The sequence below is a fragment of the Phacochoerus africanus genome, chromosome X, assembly GCF_016906955.1.
Source record: "Phacochoerus africanus isolate WHEZ1 chromosome X, ROS_Pafr_v1, whole genome shotgun sequence".
In the NCBI taxonomy this organism is placed as follows: Eukaryota; Metazoa; Chordata; class Mammalia; order Artiodactyla; family Suidae; genus Phacochoerus; species Phacochoerus africanus.
This window is the reverse complement of record NC_062560.1, coordinates 11,659,915-11,687,913: the sequence shown is the minus strand read 5'-3', so window position 1 is coordinate 11,687,913 and position 27,999 is coordinate 11,659,915. Positions and strand designations below refer to the sequence as shown.

The following is a 27,999-nucleotide window of genomic DNA, read 5'->3' as shown; positions in this document are numbered from 1 at the left end:
TATTGCTGAACTGACCTTGAACAATGTACAGAACTTTCTAGTAGAGTACAGAGCCCTGCATTCAGTTAGCACTTGTCTAATCCTGTTTCCTTAACTATAAATGAATCCAATTACGCTCAATCACAGAGATGCGCCAAGATGTGTGTATGTGGCCCATAAAAGGGCTTAATAAATAGTGGCTGCTTCCCTTTTCCTTTTTTTTTTTTTTTTTAAAATTCAGTTCAAGTGCCTCTTTCAGCAGCTTCTGTTTGCATGAAAAAACAAAGTAGGAAAAGAGTGTCAAGGGAGTAGGAAATCTCTGTCTCTTCCTTGTTCAAAGAATCCTTTTCTGCCTCAGATTTATAAGCCAGAACATTTTTATAGGTCCTATTTATAACGAAAATCCACTGTCTTACCATCCTGTTTATGAACACGGGGGTCTCTGCTACCACACCAGCTGGGTTCCCAGGAGGGAGAGGGTGGATCTTGATAATTGCTACCTCCCTGGTCCCTGCTCCTGGCTCTGTTGCTTGGGAACAGGGACAGGCCTAGCCTCATTACCTCCCTCTGTTCTTCTCAACCATCTCATGGATATTCTGCCATCTTGGAACATTCCACCCACTGGGAAACCATTCCTCTGCAGGAATGTGAAAATTGCAGCCTCTTGAGAAAAGGGTGTGTGTGTGTCCACTAACGATCACAGTACGATTAAGCTGGAAACATTTCCTAACAATCATCTCCAGTGCTCCTCAGTGGGGCGGGGGCATCCCCAGTGAGTGGAAAACACCATCAGGATTTAGTGGAGGAGGCCACAGGTGGTCAATGTCCTGCCATTCCAAGACAGAGCCGTGCAGTGAAGAACGGCTCAGATGGAATGCCTTTGGTTCCCCATCCGCGCCTTCTGAGGGGTGAGGACCATCAAGCTGTCCCAACCCCACAGCGACAGAGCTGGTCTGGAGAGGCTTGGCATAGAACCATGACCACCTCTCTCCCAGATGCAGGCGTATTCTGCACTGTGACACTCTCCGAAGCTTAACAATAAGAAAGGGATGCGTGGGGAGAGCTTGGACCCTGATCCAGTTAGGAAAGGAGGAGGGTGTTTATCGGCAAGTTCCTGTGTAAACTTAGGGCATAAAAACAACCCTTAAAAGCCCCCCCACAGAAGGGCAGTAAATAATCTCCTTTCCCAGAGGAAAGACCAGTTTCTTTTGTTTGTTTGTTTTGCTTTTTAGGGCTGCACTTGCCAGCATATGGACGTTCCCAGGCTAGGGGTCGAATCAGAGCTGCAGTTGCTAGGTGTACACCTCGGCCACGGCAACGCCGGATCCAAGCCATATCGGTGACCTACACTGCAGCTCACAGCAACACCGGATCCTTAACCCACTGAGCAAGGTCAGGGATCAAACCCGCAACCTCATGAATACTAATTGGGTTTGTTTTCACTGCGCCACGATGGGAACTCTCGGTTATTGAGTTTAACCTCAAACTCGAGATCATCTTAAGGGTGGGCGCGACGTGATTCTGGCTATGTTTGCTGCACAATGTGACACTAGATGACTCTGGCTATGTCTGCTCTATGATGTGACACTGGATGAAGACACGGGGGCAGGTTAATTCTAAAATGATCATTTCAACCCCTCACCAAATGCCTTATTTCAAATTTCAGGAATGGAGACTAAGATGACGTGAGGAGACTGAGAAGAGTGAAGTGAGTAGAAGCGAGGCAGATGGAGATAACAGAGTAAGTGATACCCACAGAGTGATGGAGAGACGCTTGGGACATACGCTATGTCAAGGCTAAAAGCAGGAGCCAAGCAATGGACCTGCTTCTGGCTTGAGGTCTGTGTAGATAGAGTCATCCACAGCCCTTCCTTCCTCTTCCTCTTCTGCATTTTAAGAGGGACAAACGAGGAGCTACGGGTCACAGATGGCAGAGTCACAACGTGGAAAGGGTCTGAGTTGGGTGTCCAGATTTACCTCCTTAAGGAGAGCTGCCTGGCAAGCTGGAGCACCCATTACTGACTATGTGATGGACGACTAAACTCCTAGAGAGACTGAATCTTTGTATAGTTTTGGATGTGTTACAGCAGCTAGTGCTGTCCTGATCCTGGTCCCCGTCATGAAGAAACACACAGACTTGTGACAAAGAAAGACAAGTTCACATGTAATGGTAACATTGGGTGGTAGAGATTACAGTAAAAATATATGTACATTTCAGTACATCAAGATTTGGGAGTAATTAACTTTGGGAAGTTACTGGGGGGGGATCAGAAAAATCACCACAAAAGTCTTTGACGCTTATCTATTTGTTTTTCTTATCATTTTTCCCTTTCTCTCTACCATTCAAAAATGACTTTAGGTGGCCAGGAAGTTCGTAACATTTGCTTGATCTTTATTATTATTGCTGGCAAAAAAAAAAAAAAAAAAAAAAAAGAAAGAAAGAAAGGAAGAAAAGAAAAAAAGGCACAGCACCCTCTGCTTTATTTCTCTGCTTTTATGTCCTCTTATCTTCAGATCAAGTCTCTTTAAGTTTCATTGGTTTAAGTCAGGGGTTGGCAAACAATACTCTGTGACCTAAATCTGGCCCACCCTTCTGCTTGTGTAAATAAAGTTTTATTGGGCTATAGCCAGACAGCCATGCCTCTTTGTTTACGTATTATTTACGGCTGCTCATGTGCTACAATGGCAGAGTTGAGTTGTGAGACCATGGCCTGGAAACCCTTAAATAATTACTACTTGGTCCTTTGCAGAAAGAGGTTGCTGACCCCTGATTTAGGTCATTCCTAACCTAATCTCACCCGCATGATGGCACATGCTAATGGTCCCAAATCTTTCCACACCCCCTTCACCCATCGGACACGACATTCTCGTTCCAGCCACCACATCATCACACTGTAGCACACCTGTGTGGTCCCCCAGGTCAAGTTCACTACCAATCACTGCTGGGTCCTAGCACTCCAGGGGTGAGCTATGGCTGCCTTTGCAAAACCAAGTTTCAGGGCTTTTGAACTGCTCCCCAAATTACGTTCAACCTAAAAGACTAAATTTCTACCCAGGATCCTCTCTGATTTGGGTTGAAATCTGGGTTTGTGCTCCAGTGCCCCAAGAGCAGCAAGGGTGGCATCTGAGTCCTGTACATTACCTCCTCTGACCCTTAGACAAAGCCTTCGAAGTGCAAATTCTAAGCAACGATGTTGATGGTAACCTGGATAAAGACAACAGTAACTCAAATTTATGAAGAGTTCCTCCTGTGTTCTTACTCTGCCGGGAGCTTTACTCTGCTGAGAGTTTTACTCTCTGTGGTTTATCTAACTCACAGCAATGCTATGAGATAGGTCGTCTTCTTTTTTTTCCTTTTATGGCTGCACCCATGGGATATGAAGTTCCCAAACCAGGGGTTAAACTCGAGCCATAGCTGTATACTATGCCATGGCTGCAGCAATGCCCGATCTTCCACCACTGTGCCAGGCTGGAGATCAAACCCACACCTCCACAGTGACCTGAGCCATTGCAGTCGGTTTCTTAACCCACTGCATCACAGTAGGAACTCCTAGGTCTTCATTTTATAGGTCAAGAAACTGAGGATTAGAGAAATGAAGTCCCTGTCCAAAGATACACACAGCTAAACCACGGCAGAAGTAGGATTTGAATTCAGATTCTTCTGGTTTCTAAATGATACATTTGTCTTTTTTTTTTTTCTTTTTCTTTTTAGGGCCGTACCTGTAGCATATGGAGGATCCCAGGCTAGGGGTCTAATCAGAGCTACAGCTGCCGGCCTACACCACAGCCATAGCAACGTAGGATCCAAACTGTGTCTGCGACCTACACCACAGCTCATGGCAACGCTGGATCCTTAACCCACTGAACAAGGCCAGGGATCGAACCCACAACCTCATGGTTTCTAGTTGGATTCGTTTCCGATGCACCACGACGGGAACTCCACATAGGTCTTTTCATTGGGTAGCAGGACAATATTTTGAAATACCCACTGATGTTCACCTCCATGTCCATTTCTTTGCTTTGCTTGGCCAGCTCTGTTTCTTTGCCCATCTGGTCAGCTGACCACACAACACACATCATTCCGGGGAAGGGTTCTAATAAAAGAAAGTACAGAAATATCTAGGCTCCAGGAACACAGTAAGGGCTGGGAAAGGTAACAGGATAATAGGGTAGGGGTGGGGGGAATTAATAGGCTAGGAAGGATATTCAATAAATGAGAATAAACTTGCCTCACCTCCAGAATGGGGACTAGTCAGAGGATGGAGGAGATAGAGTGGGTCTTAGGGCCAGCAGAAGAGAAGCAATTGGCAGGTGCCAGTGAAAGAACAGGCATGCTCCCCCTTTTTTCAGAAGCAGATCCTCCAGGAAGCATCAACTGGGAAGCCCACACAGCTTCGTGGAATTAAAGAGCATCGTGACCTGTGTCTTCTTTCCTAGTCACAATCCGGAAGGTGACGAGCTCCCAGAGGGAATTAGCCCTGGAATTTTTCAGTGTCCCAATATGGCTCAGTGGCACCCAAGATGACAGAGAAGTGGCTGCAGAAGGGTTGACAGTGGTGAACAAAGGATGACATGGTGGCTCATTGCCTAAGAAGTGATCAAAGGAGGACCAGGTGGGCCCAAAGATAGCTCAGCGAATTCTAGTGAGATGGATGATGAGGCCAAAGAGTGGACACACTTCAACTCCCCCAGCACCTCCTCCGTTACACCAACCCTCCTTAATGAAGACTCAACACCCCAGAAAGAAGGATGAGTTGACCAATGGACACATTCATAAGGATTTGAAATAAAATCTGGATTATTATAGATAACAGATACATAACAATTCGCTTCTTGCCCATCTGAGTGTGTGGTCTGAGATTTTTGCCAACCACACCCTGCACTGTATTGTAAAAATAGGATCTGGGCACCTAAGACCCTCTACCAAAATCTCTGGGAATGAAGCTTACACCTTGATCTCCAGCATGTTCTAACCACAGGCTCATCAAGGTAATTTCTCTGTCTTTTCAGCTACTTATACAAAGGGCATGGAATAATTTATAAATGTGTAGTGCTAAAGGATTAATAGAACATGGCATAAGACCAATAATTATCTTCCTCCATTTTTTCCCCTTAATACAAGTAAGGTACTTGTTAAATTAATACGAGTTAAGACATTCAGTAGATCACTGAAAGCAGGCCCGAGTTTCCATTTTTCTCTGCTTCTTCCATTTCCAACATTCATTTTCCATTCATGAGTTGTATAAAAGCATCCACAGCAATGGAGAGTCTTAATGAGAGAGTGGGAGACGGTTATGAAAATCTAAGGGACATTAAACTAATCAGAAGGCATCCATTTTTCTTATTCATTTTCATCACTGTATGCCATTATAACTTTTATGAACTATGGGCTTAAATCCCTTTTCCTACTTTATCCATATTAGAATGTTTCCCCACACTTTCCATTTTCTAGAATAGCCAACCTCCTTCTCCCCAGGGCTCTGTAATTTGCAATGTCAGAAAATGTGTACACTGCCAGTGTGTATTAGGTGAGACCACAATCTCTAGCGTCAGCATACCGAGGGGCTGTTCTTTTGTGTTTTCCCTGCAACTGCTTGCTGGTTCTTCTCTAATAAGGCCTTATTATATCTTACATCATCGTGCATATTTTATCTGCCTGATGCTTGCGGTGGATGTTCTTTGCTTTGTGATCTTACTCAGAAGCACCGTGAGGCCCCTGAGCCCAACTGAAATTAGGCAGGAAGGTGACCTTCCTAATAGATTCTTCTGCAGGCACAGTGCCCCTGGAACAAGATCTGATTTGACTTGCCATTATCATTCTGATGAGGAGTGACTGATAAAAAGACAGACGTGCTGAGATCTAATTGACAGATGGGTCCCTTCTAAATGGTTTATTTTGCTCTTGCTAAGCTTGCCAGGCTCCTCACCCCCGCCCCTTCCCTGACCCCAACAAGCAGGCAGTCTCGAGCTTTTCCTACTAAAATTACTATGAATGTCTGGCCAACCTGGGATGGGAGGCGGGCTACTGGTGTCTAATCCGAAACTGGAGGTGCCTATGCTATGAAGGCACTAAGCCCCAGGTTCCAGAGCCCAAATACAGCTCTGTTGTTCGCTGGGCCCACTAAGTAGGGACTGGATGCCAGAGAGCTGGTTTGGTTCCCTTTGGACCACCAAGTCCCAGTAATTTGTAGTGGGTTTCTTTGGCGCCCACTGCATGCCCCCTCCCCCTTGCCCTGAGCAAGAGCTTCAACCTCTCTATGCCTCAGTTTCCACTCTGTAATGTGGGTCTAATAAATGGTTCTTGCCCTCAGGGCTGTTTTGAGGAATTCACATGATGAGCTGGTTAGGAGCACTCATCCATGTGCCAGACTGGGTTTCCCTCCGCCGCTTACTGGGCAAGGGATTTTTGGGCACATCCCTTAATCTCCTTGGGCCTCCAATTCCCCATCAGTGAATTAGAGGGAAGCATGGTATCCATTCACCATTGTGAGGATTAATCGAGTTGTAATACCCAAAAAGCACCTAGGGCAGGGCATGGTAAACACCATGTAAGGGCAGCTGGTCTGAACACTAAGGAAAAGTGTTTAGCAGAAGGTTTAGCATGGAATAAAGACTTGATACATATTAACTCTCATCGTCATTATTGGTTGGGATACCACCAATAATATTGTTTTCTTGAAGTGCCAAAAAAGTTATCCTTAAAAGTTATACACAAAGCTATGACCTTGATGGTGGAAGTGAGCTGGCTCATTTCCTTTGTAGGGTTGTACGTGTTCCAGGAAGACACAAGTCCTCCAGAAAAGTCTTCCTGGTCTTAAAATGAAAATCTTTCACTGTTTGGCATATGTTTATATATATTAGTCAGTATATAAGATATATTAACAACTCAGGTTATCAGTGCAGAAGGGGTGAGAGTTGTGGGCAACCTTCTGTAGATGTGGCCATGGCTGTAGCACAGCCCACTCGTAAGATCAGCAGGAATAGTCAAGTGAGGTGGAGAGAGAAGATGGAGGGAGAGTCAGCTGTCCTATTGCAGAGGATGGGAGAAGGTGGAACTAGTTTCTAGTTCAAACCTTATGCCTTCTTCCTATGTGGCGGACAGCCTTCAGCTTCTACTGTTCAATGGAAAGGGTTAAGATGAGTTAGTTGCTCACATACTTGGCTCTTCCAAGCTACCTTCCAGCAGTGATGAAGGGAGAGAAAGGGAGCCAGTACTTTAAGAGCTATTACGGCTCTAAAACTGGGGTTGGCCATGGCTGGGGGGGGGGGGGCGGTGTCAAAGAACATTCTGGTATTACATGCAAAACTGTGTATACAGGTGGATTTTTCTGAGTGGAGGGATAAGTCCATGGTATTGATTAGATTCTCAAGTGACTCTCTAATCCCAAAGACTGATGCCTTCAGCCTCATGTGAGCCAGGAGTCCTGCTGCTGCTCTGAGGAGGCCATTTAAGGGGAGACAGGAGCAAATTTGAGGTCGCGGTTCTGGGTGATGGCTATTTCCATATCTGCCAGCTGGAAAGGGAGTGTCCCTCAGGGGGGTCTGGGTTTACCGGAATACAAGAGGGAGATCTCTTTTACACCCCTCTCTCCATGCATAAACCTGCCCTTTCACTAAGGACCAGTGGCTGTGCCACCATCACTACATCCCTGCGTGTCTCCATCCATCCCCATTCAACATTCCTACTCAACACCACCCTCTGCCAGAGCCTCTCACACTCTTCAACACAGTGCGATGAATGAGTAGTCTCCTCCTTGAGGGCAGGAATCACGTTTTAGGTATTTACACATTCACAGTACTCTATATTACATTTGCCACCTAGTTAATGCTCAGTAATTGTAAGCACTGTAAATGAATTACAGAAATTAATTTCAAAAATGAACTTAATTGGACTGACTAGCCTTGGGGGATGGGGCATGATTCATAGTGTCTATGAGCAATTATACACCATAGTTTTTCAGAATAAAACTTTGGAGATGGTTTTAAGTTAATCTGCCTAGTTGTGAAAAGCCAAGGGAGATTATCCTCGGATACTTTTAAAGAAGAAAGATATGGTAATTTGCAAAGGGCATGAATTCTTCAAAGATTTCAGTCCTCCACCACTACAAAGTATGAGTTAGAGTTAACAATTTAGAAACCTATGAAATGAACGGAACTCATCTAATTTCAGTGCAGCAATTATAGCTCTTTTTGAGGCTACATGAAAAAACCCAAGTGTGGTTACTATAGCAGTAAATTGGTCTCTAAGAAATGCTTTCATTTTCTCAAGGAAAAAAAAATTCTATGCTAAAGCAGGCAAATGATAAGAAAAATAATCCACAAAGAAACACAAATGTATCTGGAAACAAAAAATGATCCACGTGCAAATACGGCAATGGGGGGAACAAAAGCAAAATAAGACCAAATCACGTAGGCAAGTGAATGGATGTCAATTTTTAAAGAGAGAATTTTACAGTGTTATTAAAATGATGAGTGTTTCCCCAAATTTCCTCAGTGGCCAAGAAAATGGGATAGTTTATCAAACAGAAGGGGAATTTATCTTGTGTAAGATATAGACATTGAAACACGTATTGGCTGAGAAGCCCAATAAAAAAGAGATTATATTACCAGAGCTAAATTTTCAGGTTAGTACACATATGGCAGATAGATGACTGAACTGATGAGAAGGCACAGGAAAATTGTCTAATGGATGAACTTTTGCACGAGCGAGAAATACATTATTTCAAAATTCTGGTTGAATGAGTTTGAAGCTTTCCCTTACAGTACGGACTCCACCACCAGCTGCCTTTCACTTCTGTGACTCGCACTGTGTCACTGTACTTAGATTGATTTGGTTAAAATCAGGTATTCTGTTACTTTTATAAAGGTAAATGTATTGCCTTGAGATTAAAAGAGAGTAAGTTTTAGGATGACACATGTTCACAGTCGCAGGAGCACTCGGGCCGATGTGTTTTTATCACTAGCGAAATCCTTTCAAGCCCGACATTCCCTTAAGTGCTCAATGTGGGGGCCGCTCTGTCTTGAGGGGTCCCACCCTAACAGATGAGACGTAAGCTCCCCAGAGACTGGGCTGTGGCTCACCTATCCCCGTGCCTAGCTCGGTGGCCTGCATCTCCAGTAGGTGCCAGAAAGTGTGTCCTAAGTCGGGGACAAAAACCAATGCTTTCTGAGGAATGGATTTGTTAGCTGACGTTTGAAGTCAGGGAACAGCTGCAGGAGAGCTTGGGGGACACCATCTAACTCGGGTGTTTCCAAAGCGTTTTCTTTAGAGCCCCCCCACCCTCTCAGCACACCGTTTGTGGGCATCTCCTATGGACCTGGCATTGGTCCAACACAGACAAGGTCTCTCTTCTCATGGAACATGGGGTCCGGGTCACCTGCTTCTACAATGTCAAGCTACAGTCCTGACTTAAACTGCGTCCTTGTCACCCACCAGTGAGACACCAGCCATGGGACACACAGACAGTTCGCCACAACTTTCTAAGAGGAGGCCCTGTGTGATGGGCCTCTGCTGGCTACTGCCTCCTTTCCCCTTCTCCTTCTGGAAAGGGTGGGGGAGGGCCGTGCAGCAGGGAGAGGGGCCAGGAGCCTGTGAGAGTTCCTGTCCTCGCCTCTGGGATGAGGTCAAGTGAACATCGTGAAGAGGAGCTGGTCTGGCTGGTGCCTCAGCCCAGAGGTCTTGTCAGGGGAACCAGCGGCCACAGGCTGTGCTCCTGTCCTGCTCCCACAGAATCCACAGAAGAGCTTCACCCGAGAGCCAGCATGTGGCACCAGGGACATGGAGGGAGGTGACACCTAGTGCCAATCAGAAGGGGGAGCCACGGTTCACTCTGAGAGGACTCAGCTGAGAAAAAAGCCGGCCTGCTGTATACTTCAGTCCATTTATTTATTAGCCTTTTTTTTTTTTTCCCTCTTTTCAGGGCTGTACCTGAGGCATATGGAGGTTCCCAGGCTAGGGGTCGAATTGGAGCTGTGGCCACCAGCCTCCACCACAGCCACAGCCGCGCCAGATCCGAGTCACGTCTGCAACCTACACCACAGCTCACGGCAACACCGGATCCTTCACCCACTGAGCGAGGCCAGGGATGGAACCCGCATCCTCACGGATACTAGTCAGGTTTGTTGCCGCTGAGTCACAATGGGAACTCCATCCACTTCAGTCCATTTAACACACCACGATCCCTCATCAAGTGAGTGGGAATCTGCTATCATCACCATCCTATGCTGAGCGAAATCGTCTGCACACATTCCTTGGGGTTTTCATCTCAATTTGCCTTCATCGAAGAAAACGTGCCTGGTTACCTTCCTATGCCCTCAGGCGGGGGTTGGGAAACCTTCTCTGGCAAGGCCACAGAGTAACAATGTCAGTCTCTGCTGGTCACACATCCCTGCCACCGGTATGCAGCTGGGTGATGGGAGGGACAAGGCAGTCTAGGTCCTGTGACAATGAACGGGCACAGCTGGTTTCCAATCAAATTGTATTTATGGGCTCTGAAATTTGAATTTCATACGATTTTTCTGTGTCACAAGATATTCTTTCATTCCCCCCCCCCCAACCCTTAAAAATGGTAGAAACGATTCTTAGCTCGTGGGCTGGATCGGGATTGCAAGCTGTCGTCTGCTATCTCCTGTTTTAATTGGTTCATCTAGTCAACAAATCTTCATTGAGCTCCATTACACAGAAAGTCCTACCGAGACTTTTGTTTACAGAGACGCCATTTTCGTCCACGGTGTATGAAACCGGAAGGGGAAAAGAAAATCTTTTTTGGGGGAAAAAAAAAATCTTCCCAGGTGTCCCGGGAGGATTGCTTATGAAACGATTCCCCCTCTGAAGAGAGCTTTTGCTCCATCTCCATGCTGCAGCAGGCAATTTAGTCACAGCAAACACGAACAGAGATATTTTATTTCCTCTGTCATCCTCTGAGCACTGAAATCAATAGGACTGATCACAGGAGCATGTGCCTCGGGGAAAACACAATGGCCATGTGACCTGTCATCAGCCCTACACGGCACTCCAGGATGCGAGGCCACAGAAGGCTTCGTGCCCGCCTGCACGAGGTGCATTCCTGCCCACAAGCAGGCATATCCCGAGACAGAAGTGGTCCCAAGGGATCACCCTGCAGCTTCCGCTCCAGGGCTCCAAAATGCAGAGCCACCCCCTATCCTTGCATCCCAGGTCCCCAGGAATAATGGCTGTGTGCCCAGGGCTGGCTCCTGTCGTGAGACCTTCCTTCCTTTGGAGGTTTGGACGCCCATGAGGACAGGCACTTGGCTGGCCAGCTGCCAGGGCCCCACTCTGTGTGGCCTGCTCAGGAGCAGGACGTTTGATGATCAACTGTCCCAGGACCAACGGGTGTCCCAGGATGTGGCCTCTCTGTGCTAAAACTGGGCCGGTGAGTCACCCTAAAAATAAGCCCCCTCCACTTCTATTTCTGTCTTCTCATCCCTGTCCAGGTTCTTCCCAAGTGCCTGACTATCAAGCACTTGCGAATTAAAGCAGAAGCTGAACTAAGCCTGGGAAAGAAACTTTCTCCAGAAAACACCAGAAACACACCCCTTTCTCAGGGTACAGATGTACCTTTTGTTATGAGAAACCATAAATGTGAAAAGATGCCCTTTTCAGTTTAAAGTGTTCTGAGAGCCTTAGCTTCTGCTTCAATCTTGTCTATAAAGACGTCTTTATAAAAGACAAAGGTCACACAAGCCGCTATCCCTCAACGCCTGGCAGCAAGAGTGGATTCATTCATCTAAAAAGGCAAAGCCTCATCTGGAAAACGTCTAAAGACCCCTTTGCACTAAATTCATGGTAGGACTGACTCTAGTGGGCTTTCGAGGGGATCCTTGCCCAATATTTTATTTCACACTTTTTTTTTAATGGTCATGGGTGTGGCCTATGGAAGTTCCCAGGCTAGGGGTCAAATTGGAGCTGCAGTTGCCAGCCCACACCACAGCCACAGCTATGCCAGATCCGAGGTGTGTCTGTGACCTACACCACAGCTCACGGCAACGCTGAATCCTTAACCCACTGAGTGAGGCCAGGTGTTTGAACCAACAACCTCATGGATGCTAGTTGGGTTCGTTTCCACTGAGCCAGGACGGAAAATCCATGCCCAATATTTTAACATCACATAAAATACATTTTCTGGTGCTCCCTTAAGCATATCACATAACAAATGATTTACATCTATGCTGAAATGAAACTAATAAACCCAGCACATTTTTAAACTGGCCTTGTTTTGACCTAATTACCCTTTTTCCTTGGTTGATGGTTTCAATATTCAGTAATGAATCACCCAGTCAAGTATGAAAAAAAATCACTGAACTGTGTGTTTGTGCATCCATGGGATTATGCGTAAGAAAATTATGCATTGGAGTTCCCGTCATGGCGCAGTGGTTAACAAATCCAACTAGGAACCATGAGGTTGTGGGTTCGATCCCTGGCCTCGCTCAGTGGGTTAAGGATCCGGCGTTGCCGTGAGCTGTGGTGTAGGTCGCAGACGCGGCTCGCATCCCGTGTTGCTGTGGCTGTGGCGTAGGCAGGTGGCTATAGCTCTGATTCGACCCCTAGCCTGGGAACCTCCATGTGCCGTGAGAGCAGCCCAAGAAATGGCAAAAAGACAAAAAAAAAAAAATTATGCATCCCTTAAGTTGGGCTCAGGTATTGCATGTTGATCACCTTGATTATGGAATATCAATGTGTTAGTAATTTTGGAAGGAAACAAAAATGCAACCCTTGGATAGAGCAATGGACATAAGAGTCAAAGAGATTTCAAGGTGAAGGCTATGTACCCCGAATGTTAGCACAGAGCGGGCAAGCAGGTGTTCTGTGTTTACGGAGCCTGGTGTTTCACCCTAGAGGTCCGTGTCACCAACACTTTTGAGGTGAACATGTCAGCTTGTGTTTCTGCCCCAAAGTAGCCCATGGGAAGCCCTTTCTCTGCCAGGTGAGGTCTCAGAGCTGAGCAGCTGCCTGACGGGGCTCAGGTGAGTGAGTCACCTACCTGACCAGGTCGATGACCCGCTCCCTCGGTGCGGCGCTGACTGGCTCATCATTAATCATCACAATCTGATCTCCTGGGATCAGCTTGCCCTCGGAGGGGCCTCCTGGAGACAAATGAGAGTGAAGAGCAGGTGAGAAGACCAGTGGTAATCCCGCCAGCCGGCCAGCCAGCCAGCCAGCCGGCCAGCCGTGGCCTCCTCTCCCCATCATGATGCCTTGTGACCAACTGGTCCTATCAGCCAAAACCAAACCCACTCGTGGTCTCTGCCCCATCCTTCTCAATATGAGACAAAACCTGGGGAGCAGGGAGCTTCAAGCAAGCTCCTGAGGGCCCCACCACACCCTGGCCAGTGAAATCGGAATCTCTGGAGGTGGGGCTCAGGTAAGGTGGAGATTAGCAATGCTTCTCACACTTGAAGGGGGGATATGAATCCCTTGGGACCTTGTCACCCTGGGCTGATTCAGTAGCTTTGGAGGAGTATGGGGCGACCAGATGCGTTCCTCACAAGGTCCCAGGGGCTGCTGCTGCTGGCCAGCTGGCCACACTCTGAGTATCGGGGCCCCTAGAAGAAGGTATTCTTCCAAAAGGTAGCCAGTTGGCAGGGCTGATGCCTGCAGCCAGAGCTGCAACCTGCTGGGCACACCTGGAGCACAGTACATTTATTTGCTCTGCACAACCAGAGAGATGGCACGCTGAGGGGAAGTGTGTGGCAGCTCGACACGAGGCTGCTGAGAAGGGCTCGGAGGATCTGGCCTATGTGCTTTGGGAGGAGGGGTCAAGGAAGCGGGGGGCTTTGCTCTCAGGAAGTGAGGGTAATTCTGTCAGGAGCATCTTAGTAATTCTCGTCGGAAAGGGAGGTGGAAGGAAGCAGGGCTAAAGCTGGGATGGGTATAACGAAGCAGCAGCCTCCCGTGCCAGCTGGGAGATGAGGTTGTTTGGTCACGTCTGTGGTTGGGACTGTGCTGGGATGTTTGTGTCAGGGCTCACATGTGATGATAAAGGAGTCCTGTTTTTAATCTTGATCCATTGCAGCCTCTCTCAGTCGTTTTTCCGAGGAGGTGGGGGGAGAACTAATATTTGCTGAGCATTTACTGTGCACCAGGCAACAGGCTAAGTGCTTTAGCTAGTAACCTCAATAATGCAATAATCCCGTCCATGTAATGACTGAGCTGAGGCACACTCAAAAGAAAGAATTGCCCGGAAAGACAGGACTGGAGCTTGGCTTAGGTCGGGGATCCTTCCGAGGTCAGGGTGGCCCCTATCTCTTTTGAATGTGCTACTATAACTCAACAACTGGTCACCGCCAGGTCTCTTGGCACACAAAGTCACAGGTGCAAGCAGCACACATCTGTATTAAATAAAACCTAAAAATAAATGCTATGACAACATGGACTGTCTTCACACGTCAAATAGAATCACCCTCCAAATACCACTGGGGGACCATATGGTACTGGGATTTGAATTTTACCTCCGGAGGTCTGTCTGGATAATAGGAGCAACTGAAATGTTATCTTTCAAATAGCATCACTTTTACTTCATTCCGCAACTGAAACGAACACTTCACACCCCAAATGTGGAACTCAAGGCCATTCAGCTGTTCTGAACCCACAGCCACTTGGCATCTGTGTCACTCAAGCTAGAGGAGACACGTGTCTTATTTCTGGGGAGTGAGAGCACGAGAAAAACCTTAACGTGTCCCTGTATCAGAGAGAGGAAGTATTCATTTCCAGCTGTGGGAGCTGAGATTCCGTGTTGGCATGCACGAGGGACTCAGAAAATCATGGGAGGGACCCTCGAGGATGACTGGATTACGTGCGGATGATCACTCAGATTCAGTCAAACAAATGCTTAGAAGTCAAATGCTGGTCAGATAGAGAACAATCTTCAAACTGTCTGCATGGCAGATGTTACCTGCTCTAATGAGAGAACCACCTGCATAAGGACACGACGTAGTTTTGTATCTGACTTAGGCTTTCTGAGCAAATGGCAACACCCTTGTGTAAGCATGAGTTATGGGAGCAAGTGACACCCAGCTCCTTCCAGAACATGAAGCACGGGGCACACTCACTTCAGAGACCTCCCATGCCCTTTACTCCGAAGGTTGGCTCGCCTACTACAGAAAATGTGGTCTTGCCACTGGTATCACTTAGGACTTCGGAAGAGCCATTTTCTGAGAGGCACAGTTTAGGGGACCAGTATTTTCACTCATAGAAATGACTAGAAACCGGGCTCTTCGACCTTAGTTTTCACTTTTTCCACTCTTCTCAAAACAAAAACCAAGACCTGAGTCTCCAGTCAGCTCCGAGGAGGACACATGCGGTGGAGAATTTCATAACCAGAGATGTTACAGCGTCTCATGCCAAAGGGGACCCCAAGGAGGACAAAATATGTGTACACGCATGCATATAGTACATTATATGTGATATGTAATATATGCAAATGTATGCACAGAATGACCTACTATACATATGTTCTCCATGTATAAAATTCTTACACGATGGAAGATAATGTAAGAAAGGAAATGTGTGCGTGTGTACATATATATGTATATATATGTATGTATATGTATGTATATGACTGGGTCACTTTGCTGTACAGCAGGAAATGGCACAACACTGTAAACCAACTATACTTCAATAAAACTATAAAAAAATGAAAAAGGAGTTCCTATCGTGGCTCAGCGGGTTAAGAACCTGACTGGTATCCATGAGGATGCGGGTTTGATCCCTGGCCTTGTTCAGTGGGTTAAAGGATCCAGTGTTGCTGTGGCTGTGGTGTAGGTCAGCAGCTGCAGCTCTGATTCGATCTCTAGCCTGGGGATTTCCATAGGCCGCAGGTGTGGCCCTAAAAAGACAAAACAAAAAACCAAAAAAACCTCTTGGTGGTAGGAACTCAGGTGATTTTTAAAAAACGTGACCCTCCATGTTATCTACACTCTTGTTTTTTCTAAAAGCACACGTATCCTTTCATTGTTAGAACAAACAACAAATCTCTCTGGAGATTAAAATTCTCAAATTGAATCAAGTTTGACAAGCCCACGTACAGAACTAAACTGTGACCTATAGCTAATGAAGCAAGAAGCTCGGCAGATGGATTAAGAAGGTATATGGCAAGGCAGTGGTAGGACTGAAAAGGAAACTCCTTCTCTGTGCAAGTCTAAAGGGTTAACTCTATTTGCAGTGCTTGCCTGGGGGGCAGAATGTGTCAAAATGATGAAAAATGAAATTCACTTTAAAAATCTACACTATGGAGTTCCCGTCGTGGCGCAGCGGTTAACAAATCCGACTAGGAACCATGAGGTTGCGGGTTCCATTCCTGCCCTTGCTCACTGGGTTAACGATCCGGCGTTGCCGCCGTGAGCTGTGGTGTAGACTGCAGACGCGGCTTGGATCCCGCGTTGCTGTGGCTCTGGCGTAGGCCGGTGGCTACAGCTCCGATTCAACCCCTAGCCTGGGAACCTCCATATGCCGCGGGAGCGGCCCAAGAAATGGCAAAAAGACAAAAAAAACAAAAAACAACAACAAAAAAACTATACTAGCTCGCTCATTGGCTTTCCTTAACTGACAGACTCAACTGGCCAACTACTTTAAAGCAACAACAACGACGACCATGACGATGGTAAGCATTCCTGGAATAAGTATGTAGCTGACACGTTTCTAATGCATTTCATCCTCTCCCAAGCCCTAGAAGGTAGATACTATGTTCCTCATTATCCAAATGATGGAAAGAAGTTACATCCGACTGAAATGGAGGGAAGTTAACACAGAAGCTAAAAAAAAACCCTAATTAAGAGACAGAGGCAGGATTCATAACCATCAAATCCAGGCAGTCTCATGCCAGAGTCGGTGCTCTTGACTGCAGTACTTTATGTTTGAACTCTGTGACTGATTTGCAAAATCCTAGAGAGAAACAGACATACTTTTGCTTTCGTCTGAAAATAAATCCAAGTCCATTAAAATAAATGCATAGACACTAATAATAAATAAGTAATAAAAGAGCATTGTTTCTGGAAAAACAAAGGCCGTCCACAGCAGGCAATTGCGTCATCAACTATTATACTCAACTGTGTTGATGTGGAACATCTGTAGACTCTAATGACAATGACTGAGGCCAGGTACATTACCTACCTGATCATGTGGCAGAGTTTAAGAGATTTGCCACACACTGTATCATCATCATCATTTACTGTGTAACGAAACACCCCGCAACTCAGTAGGGTCTCTTCTCATGCTTATGGGTCTCTAGAAGAACTGTGGATTGGCCGATCAGGATCAGACCTGGCTGGGTGGTTGTGCTGTACACCGAAGGTCAGGCTGTACTTCGCTTTAGGCTGCAGGCTGGTGGCCCTATGTGTTCATTTTGGGGGCTCAGGTTGAAGCGGAAGCAGCCATTTCAGGGAAACTTTTTTTAAAAATTAAAGTATCGTTGATTTACAATTTTGTGCCAATTTCTGCTGTACAGCAAAGTGACTCCATCATATACATATACGCATTCTTTTTAAAATATTCTTTCCCATCATGGTCTATCCCAGGAGACTAGATATAGTTCCCTGTGCTAGACAATAGGACCTTGTTGTTTAGGGAAACCCTTCTGATGGCTATGGCAGCAACTCAAGAAACAAGCTCAACTCCGCAAGCCTATTTCAAGCCTTTGCTTATGTCATATTTGCTAATATGCCATTGGCCCAAGTCAGTCACCTGGTCCAGCCCAACAGCAGGACAGTAGGGAAATAAATTCTGCCCCTACTGGAAAGGGAGGGGAGCACATCTTTGTAAAAGAATCCACCCACCTGAACGAACCTGAATTAAAGTTTGGAAACTTTAATACAATTTTTTTCTGCTTTCTCACGAAGGAGTTTGTCATGAGCTTACTGAAAAGAACCCAGTACCATTCTCTTGATATTTGCATTTATACATCAGGAGGTGGGTCACTTCCATGGGAATCAGTGTTTTCCTAAGTCTAGAGAGATCGGAAGGATTTGGCAGTTTAAAACCTCATTTGCCGAGCCATTTCTGTCCCTCTGGTGGTCTGGCTCTATCCAGGTGTTGGGAAACCTCAAGTAGACTTTACGGCTCAAAAGGGAACAGCAAAGAACTTGTGACACGGAACGGCAGTGGTGCTGGTGGGGGGTGGGGGGTGATCCCCAAGGACGGGGGCTGGAAGGAGCTTACCTGGGGTTACCGAGCGAACGACCACTGGCTTTTCACTCCCCGCCACAAAACCAAATCCCAGCACAGGGTCCCTCCTCATCTCCACCCTCCGTGGAGCCGGAGGGATGATTTGGCAGCTCTCCAGACGAGGGTCATCAAATGGGATCGCCTGTGTCATGTGACTGTGGGAAAAGCATACACAAGAGAAGCGAGGCATCAGTGCATGTGTTGGGCAACGGCCTGGTGACTATATTCTCTCTAGTTGCGAAATCTTCTATTCTCCAGGAGAGAGCAGGGAAGATACTGGGGGACTCCCTGTCCTGCTTCTTGCATGGCCCTCTTTTTCCTGGAAAACTCCAGGCCCACTTTTGCTTTAGGCCTCTGCACCAGCTACTCCCCCCAACCTGGAATGCTTGTCCTGCAGATACGTGTATGCCCACCCTCACCTTTCAAGTCTCTACTCAAATGTGACTTTCTTTAAGAGGACTATCCTGGTCCTACATTTTAAAACTACAGCCCCTGGAGTTCCCGTCGTGGCTCATTGGAAATGAATCTGACTAGCATCCATGAGGATGCAGGTTCAATTCTTGGCCTTGCTCAGTGGGTTACGGATCCGGCGTTGCCGTGAGCTGTGGTGTACGTCGCAGACGTGGCTCGGATCTGGTGTTGCTGTGGCTGTGGTGTAGGCCAGCGGCGGTAGCTCTGATTCAACCCCTAGCCTGGGAATTTTCATGTGCCTAAAAATATAAAATAGAATAAAATAAAATAAATAAAATAAAATACAATAAAATTGCAGCCCTGCTTTGCCACACCCAGGTCCTTTTACTCTTTCTACTTTTTTTTCCATAGCACTCATTACTTGCTAACAGGTTGTGGAACATAATTATTCTTATGCTTTTTTCTTTTTTTTTTTTAAATTGTTCTGCTGTCCACACTAGAATGTAAGCTCCCTGAGGGCAAGGCATTTTGTTTCATTCACTGATTTATCCCAGGTGCCTGGAATGGTGCCTGGCACTTAGTGGATTCTCAATAAAGACTTGAATTAATAAGTAGAGAAAAAGAGAGATTTGTGGAGAACTATCCAATTATAACTGATATGCTGAGGAAGAACCTCAGAGGGTTATGGACATTGGGTAGGTAACACAAAGGGCTTTGGGCTCCAGTGAAACTGAAGTGATGGGGATTGTTTTGGTGGCAACAGTTCCCCTTTGGTGTCAAGTAGAGTCCACCCTTTCCAAAGAAGTTGAGGAAATAACTCTTGGCATTTCTGCTCCGGAGAGACTTTCAGATCATCTACATGAATCTTTTTCACACCAAAACTTCGGAAGTCTTAGCACCGTTTTAAACTTGAAATGTGTATAGCATTCAAAAATTATCAAACTGCTTCCATGAATGGCTCATTAGATCCACAAAACGACCTTGAGAATGAAGGAACAGAGCGGGTATTATCACCTGCATTTTTCACTGGGAGGAAACTCAGATCAAAAGAGTGGCTTATTGTCACTGAGGGCCCATGGCTGGTGTGCTAGAGGGTCGGGTGGAAAATCAACTCCCATGACTCTTAATGAAATCTTCACTCATGCACATAATCCAAAGCAGACATCTTTGGGGGAAGAGTTATTAGTTTGAACCCTAGAAATCTCCTTAAAGTATGTAAGCCAAGATTATTTCAATGACACGGGCTTAATTCGATTTTTTTTTCTCTCTCTAATCATCTTCAATAAGTAAAAGAAGATCATTTTTAAGTACTCTGAAAGATGCTACTCTATATGCCATCTGGACAACATATTGTTCAAATGTAATAAAGAAAGACAGACAAGGAAGAATCCTGTTGTCCTTCAGTGTAATTAAGAAGAGTTAAGAAAAATCAATGAAAACCTGCTAGGATCTGTCCTTTAGGACATGTATCACTGACTAGGAAAATAAAAGTTTAAAATCCCTTTGAAACAGAAAGGAAGGAAATGTCTTTTCGATTTAGCAGCTTGTGATCTGGAACACTAGGAAAAAGAGAAGTGTGAGCTGAAAATGAACCTGTTGTGTGCCACGTGCTAACACTCATCTGTCACCTTGTTTCATCGTCACAATCCCCATCATGGAGGGCATTTGACCTCACCCACCTCCTCTTTGCAAATGCCCAGAGAGGAAGGTTTAAGCCAGGTGCAATTCACACCAGGTCTTCTGATTTTAAGTGTCATGTGCCTGACCAGCTACTTCATTTGCAAGGACAGTGCAAAATGATTATGCGGGGACCCTCCTTCAAACTTCAAGAGAGCAGACTGTGAAAAGCAGCGCAGCGCCTTGAGTGACTGCATGGGTCACACGCCCATGAAGCTGGGCGTGGTCAAATGCTATCCCATGTCCCATCACCATTCCAGAAATATCTAGGCTCAGAGTAGCAGCATTATAGGGTCAAAGAGGGAGGGGCTGTCTTCTGTGAAACTGCAGGTGTTTCCCTGGACCCAGAGATTAGATATGGCTACCGTGGTGGGGCATGTGCTTGGGACAAAGGGAGGTGGGCAGAAGGTCACACGGAGAATCCTAGCAGTCTGAAGGACAGAATTTAAGACTCTGATCAAAGCAGGAAAAAACAATACAGGATGAGACCCAGTATTCAAGGAAAGAGCTGTAGATGGGACCCTGGGCAGGGAGGGACTAAGACACAGGGAATGGGTGGGGAAGTCAGGACTGGGAACTAGGCCACCCAGGAGGTCCTCTCATACTCCTACAGGGGGCCTCCCTTGGTGGAATCTGACCCTCAACGTTGACCCCCCCATTGGCATGAAACGTGCATGGCTGTATGTGCCTGGGGGAGAGTGTGGCTACCTGGGAGTTGAGGATACTGTTCTATGCTCTCATCTCCTCTACAAGAGGGCTCCAACTCAGAGTGTAATAGACAAGAACACACCTGACTCCATATTGGATCTGTCCCTTTAGTGCTAAGCCTGTGCTCTGTGGTCTGTGCTTAGTCATGCTGGCTCTCTGCACCTTTGTAAAAGAATGCTGCTTATAGCCTGAAATATATAGGATAGCCTATTCTTAAGGCTCTGACCTTTCAAGGCACAACACTTTTCCATTCGTGTAGAGATAAAAAGTTGCAGAACAGAAAATAACAAATGTCTTGTTGGAGGTTTATAGGATCCTTGTGACCAGACCTATGTGGACACCTGCAAGAACAAAGGATTCCAGCCGCAAGAAGTCTGTGACAACCAGCCACCCTGCCCCACCCCCACCCCGCCTGAATTCCACCTTGGGGGAGATGATTCTCTGGGACACTAGTCCACCATCTTCTGAGACTGTTGGCTTTCTGAAAAACGTCGCTATTCCTTGACCCACCAACTTGTCTCTGGATTTATTGGCCTGTCATGTGGCAAGCAGAACGAGCTTGGATGCAGTAACAAAAGCGTGCTATACGCTAAGTACATGTGGAAATGAGTCTGTCCTTTTATCCCCAGAGGGAACAAAGGAAAAAAAGGAGGGGAAATCCACGTTTTTTGGCCCTGAACTCTGAGTTGGCACCAGAATTCACAGAAGGCATATGCTGAATGAGGAAAGTTGTAGAGGTGATGTGATTTGCTGATGGTCATAGATGTTGTAGAATAGACAATTGAACTCTGGTTGGCATAACTCTCAATTCCATGTCTAGAGAGAGACTGGGGAAGACATTTCCCCTTCCTGTAGCCGGTCGTGTGAAAAGCTTCTAGCAGTGGTTCCCAAACTTTGGTACATATTAGGATCACCTGGACAGCATTAAGAAATCCTAATACACAGGTCTGACTCCAGATCAATCACATCAGAATAGGTGAGAGTGAAAGCCTGGATCAGTTTTTTAGAAAGATTCCCCCAGTGATTCCAAAGTGTAGCAAGGTTTGGGATCATTCACCTACCCAGGGAAGGGTGTGTTCTAGTACCTCTGGATAATCGAAAAAGAGGACACAATGCTGCAAATGTTGGTTAAAATAACGAAAGCATCTGTAGCTAGATTATCCTCTTTCCTCTACATGATAACGTAATAGTCTCCAATTTTTAATTCATCATTCATTTAATAAGTATTATAATGTATTTTATTAATACTTGACATTTATTAAACAGTAATTTCATGCTAAGCCTTTTTCCAGTTAATTTCCATGTTAGTTCATTTAATTCTTGAAAACAACTCTGTAATGCATTCATTTATTCATTCAGTCAACAAATGTTTATTGAAGGCCCACTGGCTTCTCACTTCTGGGGATACAAGAGCAATGGAAGCAGAATAAAAAAAATAAAATGTTCACTGAGGTGTTGAGAGGCAGGAAGTAAACTAATAAACTAGTAAAATGTATGGCATATCAGGTCATAAAAGCGCTAAGGAGAAAAATAATGCAGGAAAGAAGCTGAGGGAGCAAGGGTCCTTCAAGGTTATAACAGGGGTCAGGAAATATCTGGAGGAGGAACATTTCGGCAGAGGGACCACCCAGTGCAAAGGACCTGAATGGGCATGAGGAAGGGAGAGCCTGGCGGCCAGTGGTAGGGTGGGAGGGAGGCAGGGAGGGGAGTGGTAAAGAAGGGATGAGGGAATGACCTGAGAAAATACTCATGAGGTTGATGTCAGAGAATGTTTTGCCTATGTTCTCTTCCAGGAGGTTGATGGTGTCTTGTCTTATATTTAAGTCTTTTAGCCACTTTGAGTTTATTTTCATGCATGGTGTGAGGGTGTGTTCTAGTTTCATTGATTTGCATGCAGCTGTCCAGTTTTTCCAGAAATTCTTGTTGAACAGACTTTTTTCCCCCATTTTATGCTCTTGCCTCCTTTGTCAAAGATTAATTGACCATAGGTGTCAGGGTTTATTTCTAAGTTCTCTATTCTGTTCCATTGGTCTGTATATCTGTTTTGGTACCAGTACCACACTGTTTTGATGACTGTGGCTTTGTAATATTGCTTCAAATCTGGAAGAGTTATGCCTTCTGCTTGGTTTTTGCTTCTCAGGATTGCTTTGGCAATTCTGGGTCTTTTGTGGTTCCATATAAATGTTTGGATTGTTTGTTCTAGTTCTGTGAAAAAATGTCATGGGTCATTTGATAGGGATTGCATTGCATCTGTAGATTGCTTTGGGTAGGATGGCCATTTTTACAATATTATTTTTTCCAATCCAGGAACATGGAATATCTTTCTATTCCTTTACATCTTCTTTGATTTCCTTGATTAATGTTTTATAGTTCTTAGCATTTAAGTCCTTTACCTCCTTGGTCAGGTGTATTTCCAGGTATTTGATTTTTGGGGGTGCAATATTAAAGCATACTGTATTTTTATATTCCTTTTCTAATATTTCATTGTTAGTGTACAGAGATACGACTGATTTCTGAATGTTAATCTTATATCTTGCTACTATGCTGAATTTGTTAACCAGTTCAAGTAGTTTTTGGGTTGAGTCCTCAGGGTTTTCAGTGGAAAATAAATAAACAAAAAAGAAGGGCTGAGGGGTTGAAGATGACCCAGGCTCTTAGAAGGACTTAGTGTTTTGTTCTGAGTGAAACAGGAAGCTGTTGGCAGGTTCTGAGAAGAGAAGAGATGTGCTGGCTACCATACTGAGAAAGAAAGGAAGGGGCACTGGTGAGCACGGAGAGCATCCTAGGGCCCACTGCATCAATCCTGACAAAGTATCATGGTGGTTTGGACCAGAGTGAGCACAGAGACAGCAAGAAATCACTGGGTTGTTAACATATAGCATTGGAATCCTGGCCCCCCCACTTCCTAGTGGTGTGACCTGCACAAATTACCTCATCCCTCTGTACCTCAGTTTTCTCATCAGCAAAATGGTGATAATAATAGATACAGACTCCTAAGATCACTGTGAAAATTAAATGAATGAATAAATGTCAAGCAGTGAGCAAAATGTCTGTATGTAGGAAGCACTCGAAAAGCATGAGCTGTTATTTTCATCTCTTAAGATGAAACAGAAAGGCATCATAAACTCATTCAATTTTCAAATATAAAAACAAATGCAATGTTTCAACCTCCTGTAGCCCAGCTCTCAGTGAGATGCCTTACAAATCCGAGGTAAGCTCTGAGGCTTTCAATTTGAAGAATCACATCAAATGCAATGAGAGTAAACACAAATGTATGCTGATATGCAAGAGGCAAAACGGTACCAGAATACAGAAGGACAAAATCTAGGCTTCTTTAGCGGCTGAATCACAGTTAATAAAGATTTCCTCTGCCATGTTTCAAAGATTACTAAGTGACCATGAAGTCCATGGCTGGGGAGTGAACCTAGGTCATGGGGAAAGGGAGCAGCCCTAACCCCATTGTAAGGAATGAGAGAGGGGAGCTGGCCCTTAAATCTCAGATCTGTGTCAACAGAGAATTTGACATTGGTCCATATGACTTCCCCACCTTAATAAGGTCTGAAACTTACAACCATGTGTGTATTTTGTGGTCACTGATTGTCCTAGTATTTTCTTTTTTATTTAGGATTTTTACATTCTTTTTGCTTTGCTTGAACTTTGAGGATAACCTTCCAATGGCATCATCATTTTCTCACTCAACAGGTTCTATTTTCAGAATACATGAACTAACAACAATCAACCCCTGTCTCTTTCCCAGTAACAGTGGATCCATACTAAAATGTTCCCCCATGAAACATCATTTTGTTCACTGTGTTAGGCAAGAATTTTTTGGCTCTCTCCTGGCAATATTTTTTAGACAGATGCTTGAGTCCTTTTATAATGAGCTGAAAAAGCAACATCTTTTTACCTGCTGAACATGCTCCAGTGAATTCTGATGCTGAGGCTAGAAAAATACAATTGATGAGCTGTACAAACTTTCATCCCCTGCCCCACCCTTCTTCGACAAACACATACAGATAGCCCAGGAATTTCTGACCTAAAAAATCCAGAGAGTATTAATGGTGATGGAAAATATGTCCACTGAGATTGAATGAACAATCTTCCTGCTTCTGACAGATTCCATTCAAAAGGAATGATGGGAATCCTGCTGTCTAGCTCACTGCAACAAAAGGAAACGTCTGTCTTTTAACTCTGGGAGTCTTTTTTCTTCAGCAGAAATAAAAGACTGCTATACCCAATGTACCACAAAGAATTACTTTGACTAGTCAAATGTGCCCTGTAAGAAAACTTACAGTAGTTTCAGTTGTCCATGTTCTCATTAGAGCCAGAGAGGTCCTTTTTTGGAACATGTACTGGGTGTAAAGCCTTTGGAAGGAAGAGCCAAATTAGAAGCCATGGCCTTTGGTGTGGGGGTACTAAAGCATTTAGGAAGATGGTGGCAGGTGGGACACCTGGGTAGTTAAGCCTGGAAGGAAAAGGAGTGTAAATAGTTCTGCTCGAGAAGATCATTGTTGGAGTTTGTTACTTTTAAGGGATGGGCAGCTGTGATTATGTGAGAGTATTAAACGTCTATATATTACATTCTCATCTTGGTAGCACTGGCGTGTGTGGTCGACTGAATTAGACCTCATTTTCTCCCCAGAATGTGATTTGCCACTGGATGCCACACGGCTCTGGAGTGTGGACAAAGTACACACTTCTCTACCCCTGAACTCTGCTAACATCTCATTGCCCAAAGCATCAGCATGAGGAAACCTCGAGGTAGCCACTGCCCCATCAGCTTGGGCCCTGGAATGGACACAGTGGGACAGACCAGAGCCAGCAAGGAGCCAAGTGTAGCAGAGCTGCCCAGCCCCTCAGCCTGGATCAGCCAGCTGAATGAGGGATAACAAATGGTGATTGTTTTATGAAACATTCTGAATTTGGGGGATGTTTGTTATGCACCCAAAGCTCACTCATACAATCTGTAAATAGTGTTTGCAAATAGTATTTAATAACCCTGAAATGTTACATCCCCAAAAGATTCTCTCTACCAACTCTATTCTTCATACCATTTACGGCCATATATGTCACATTTTACAAACACTACTGACACTTCCAAAGCAAACCCCTCCCCCCATTATCCCAGCTGATATGGCAGCCACAGGCACACCAGGGTCTATTCTTCATGACTTTCTCATATCTCTGACTGGATTGGGATAGTCGTGGCTCCCGAGCCAGTAATTCATAAGCCCTATTGTGGCCTGTGAGGGGGCCTAATAAGAAAGTCTCTGAGCAGAAGTACTGGGCCAGGCAGACTAGAATTCCCCAGACTAAGAATGTAAGGAGGAGAGAAAAAGAAAGCAGAAGTATGAATTATTAGAACTGATAGGCTACAAATGTGAGGGATTGTGAGTCAGATTAGACCCCATGATAGGTTTCCAGCAAGTCCAAATCACCATGATGTGTGTGGCAACATAACATATTGAAAAGAATTTTTGGAGTTCCCTGGTGGCCTTTTGGTTAAAGGATCCAGTGTTGTCACGGCTGTGGCTGAGGTCGTTGCTGTGGCACAGGTTCGATTCCTGGCCCAGGGAGCTTCTGCATGTTGCAGGCATGGCCAAGAAAGAGAAAGGAAAAAAATTTTTGTTGCTTTGTTCCCACTGAGCTTTTCCTCTCCCAGGTCTAATAAGGTAGAGAGGCTTTGTTCAGTCCCTTGCCTCAGGAAGATACATTTACCAGGGCCCAGAGCAAAAGCTGACTGCAGAAACCCTCTCTCCTGACGTTTGTTTTCCTGAAAGTCTGGGCAACTTGGCTTAAGGTTCAAGGGCAGAGGATCTCTGCAAGGTGGCAGAAACTTCAAGAGAGAGAGCTTGGTGGTATGTCCAGCAAAGCACCAAGATCTATTGGCTGAGTCTACAGAAACGGCAGAGGCAGCGAACTTCAGGGGACCATGCAGGCTTGGACTCCAGGATCTTAGGACTGAAGACTACAAAAGCCTATCTGAACTCTCTCTGCTCTGCGGAGATTCTGAGGACTTTTGAATATTCAGCACGATTACATGTGCGTTGCCAACCAGAAGGAATGCTATATGACAATACTCACATGAATTTAAGCATAAGAATTATACTGGCCATGTGAGAAAACAAAAACCATGAGTAAACAGCATCTTTGAGGGAAAGGAGAAAGGGGAGTTGGAAGAGAAGGGATGCAACTTGGAAAGAAAGCATACTGTAGCGTGACATCACACGAGGAGATCCAGGACGTCCTGCTAATGGGGGTCCTCAAGCGTCTCTGAATCTAGAGCTACGTCCTAGAGGTGCTGCCCATGAGGCTTGGAGGCACAGCCAGGCTGCATTTCCATTGTCATGTGTTCATGGGGTTCCATCTATCTTAGGATCTATCTTTTTTTATACTCAACTCTCTTCCCTGCCCTTTTAAAAAAATAAATCCAGGCAAGGCCTCTTCTTTGGGATCAAAAGGGCCCAAGCAAATCCCACCACTGGAGATAAGTTAATTTTGTTTTGTTTTGTTTTTGCTTTTTAGGGCCACACCTGTGGCACATACAAGTACCCAGGCTAGAGGTCGAATCAGAGCTACAGCTACCGGCCTATACCACAGCCACAGCAACGTGGGATCCAAGCCACATCTATGACCTACACCACAGCTCACAGCAACACTGGATCCTCAACCAATCGAGCGAGGCCAGGGATCAAACCTGTATCCTCATGGATACTAGTTGGGCTAATTATCACTGAGCCACAACAAAAACTCCCAAAGGTTAATTTTAATATAAACACAGATAAGAGGACACGATATGTTTCCAGGTCACATAACATAGTGAATCTCAGGCTTTCCGCCTTCACGAATATGCAGATTATGGGTTCAGCGGAACTTAACCTGAACTAATCAATTCCACAGGCCACTGTCAGTCAATTCCCACCACAGATCAGGAGCATTTAAAGGTTTGGACCTGTTTAGTCAAGCTTGGAAACTTACTTTGTACTTGAAAAGCCAAGAGAATCCAGGCTGCTCAAACTCAAAAACCACAAAATGTTTGGAGGAAG

At 45.4% G+C, this 27,999-nt stretch overlaps 1 protein-coding gene across 2 annotated transcripts in view; it reads right to left on the bottom strand.

Moving 5' to 3' along the window:
• The window catches only part of FRMPD4 (FERM and PDZ domain containing 4), a 198,334-nt gene that overhangs the window by 84,295 nt on the left and 86,040 nt on the right, over positions 1-27,999 (bottom strand). For both annotated transcript variants that reach the window (XM_047764466.1, XM_047764467.1), the window contains exons 2-3: positions 18,152-18,312; positions 12,981-13,083 (exon numbers count right to left, since the gene is read on the bottom strand). In XM_047764466.1, the coding sequence (XP_047620422.1) occupies positions 12,981-13,083; positions 18,152-18,312 (264 nt within the window). The remainder of the gene's footprint in view (positions 1-12,980; positions 13,084-18,151; positions 18,313-27,999) is intronic.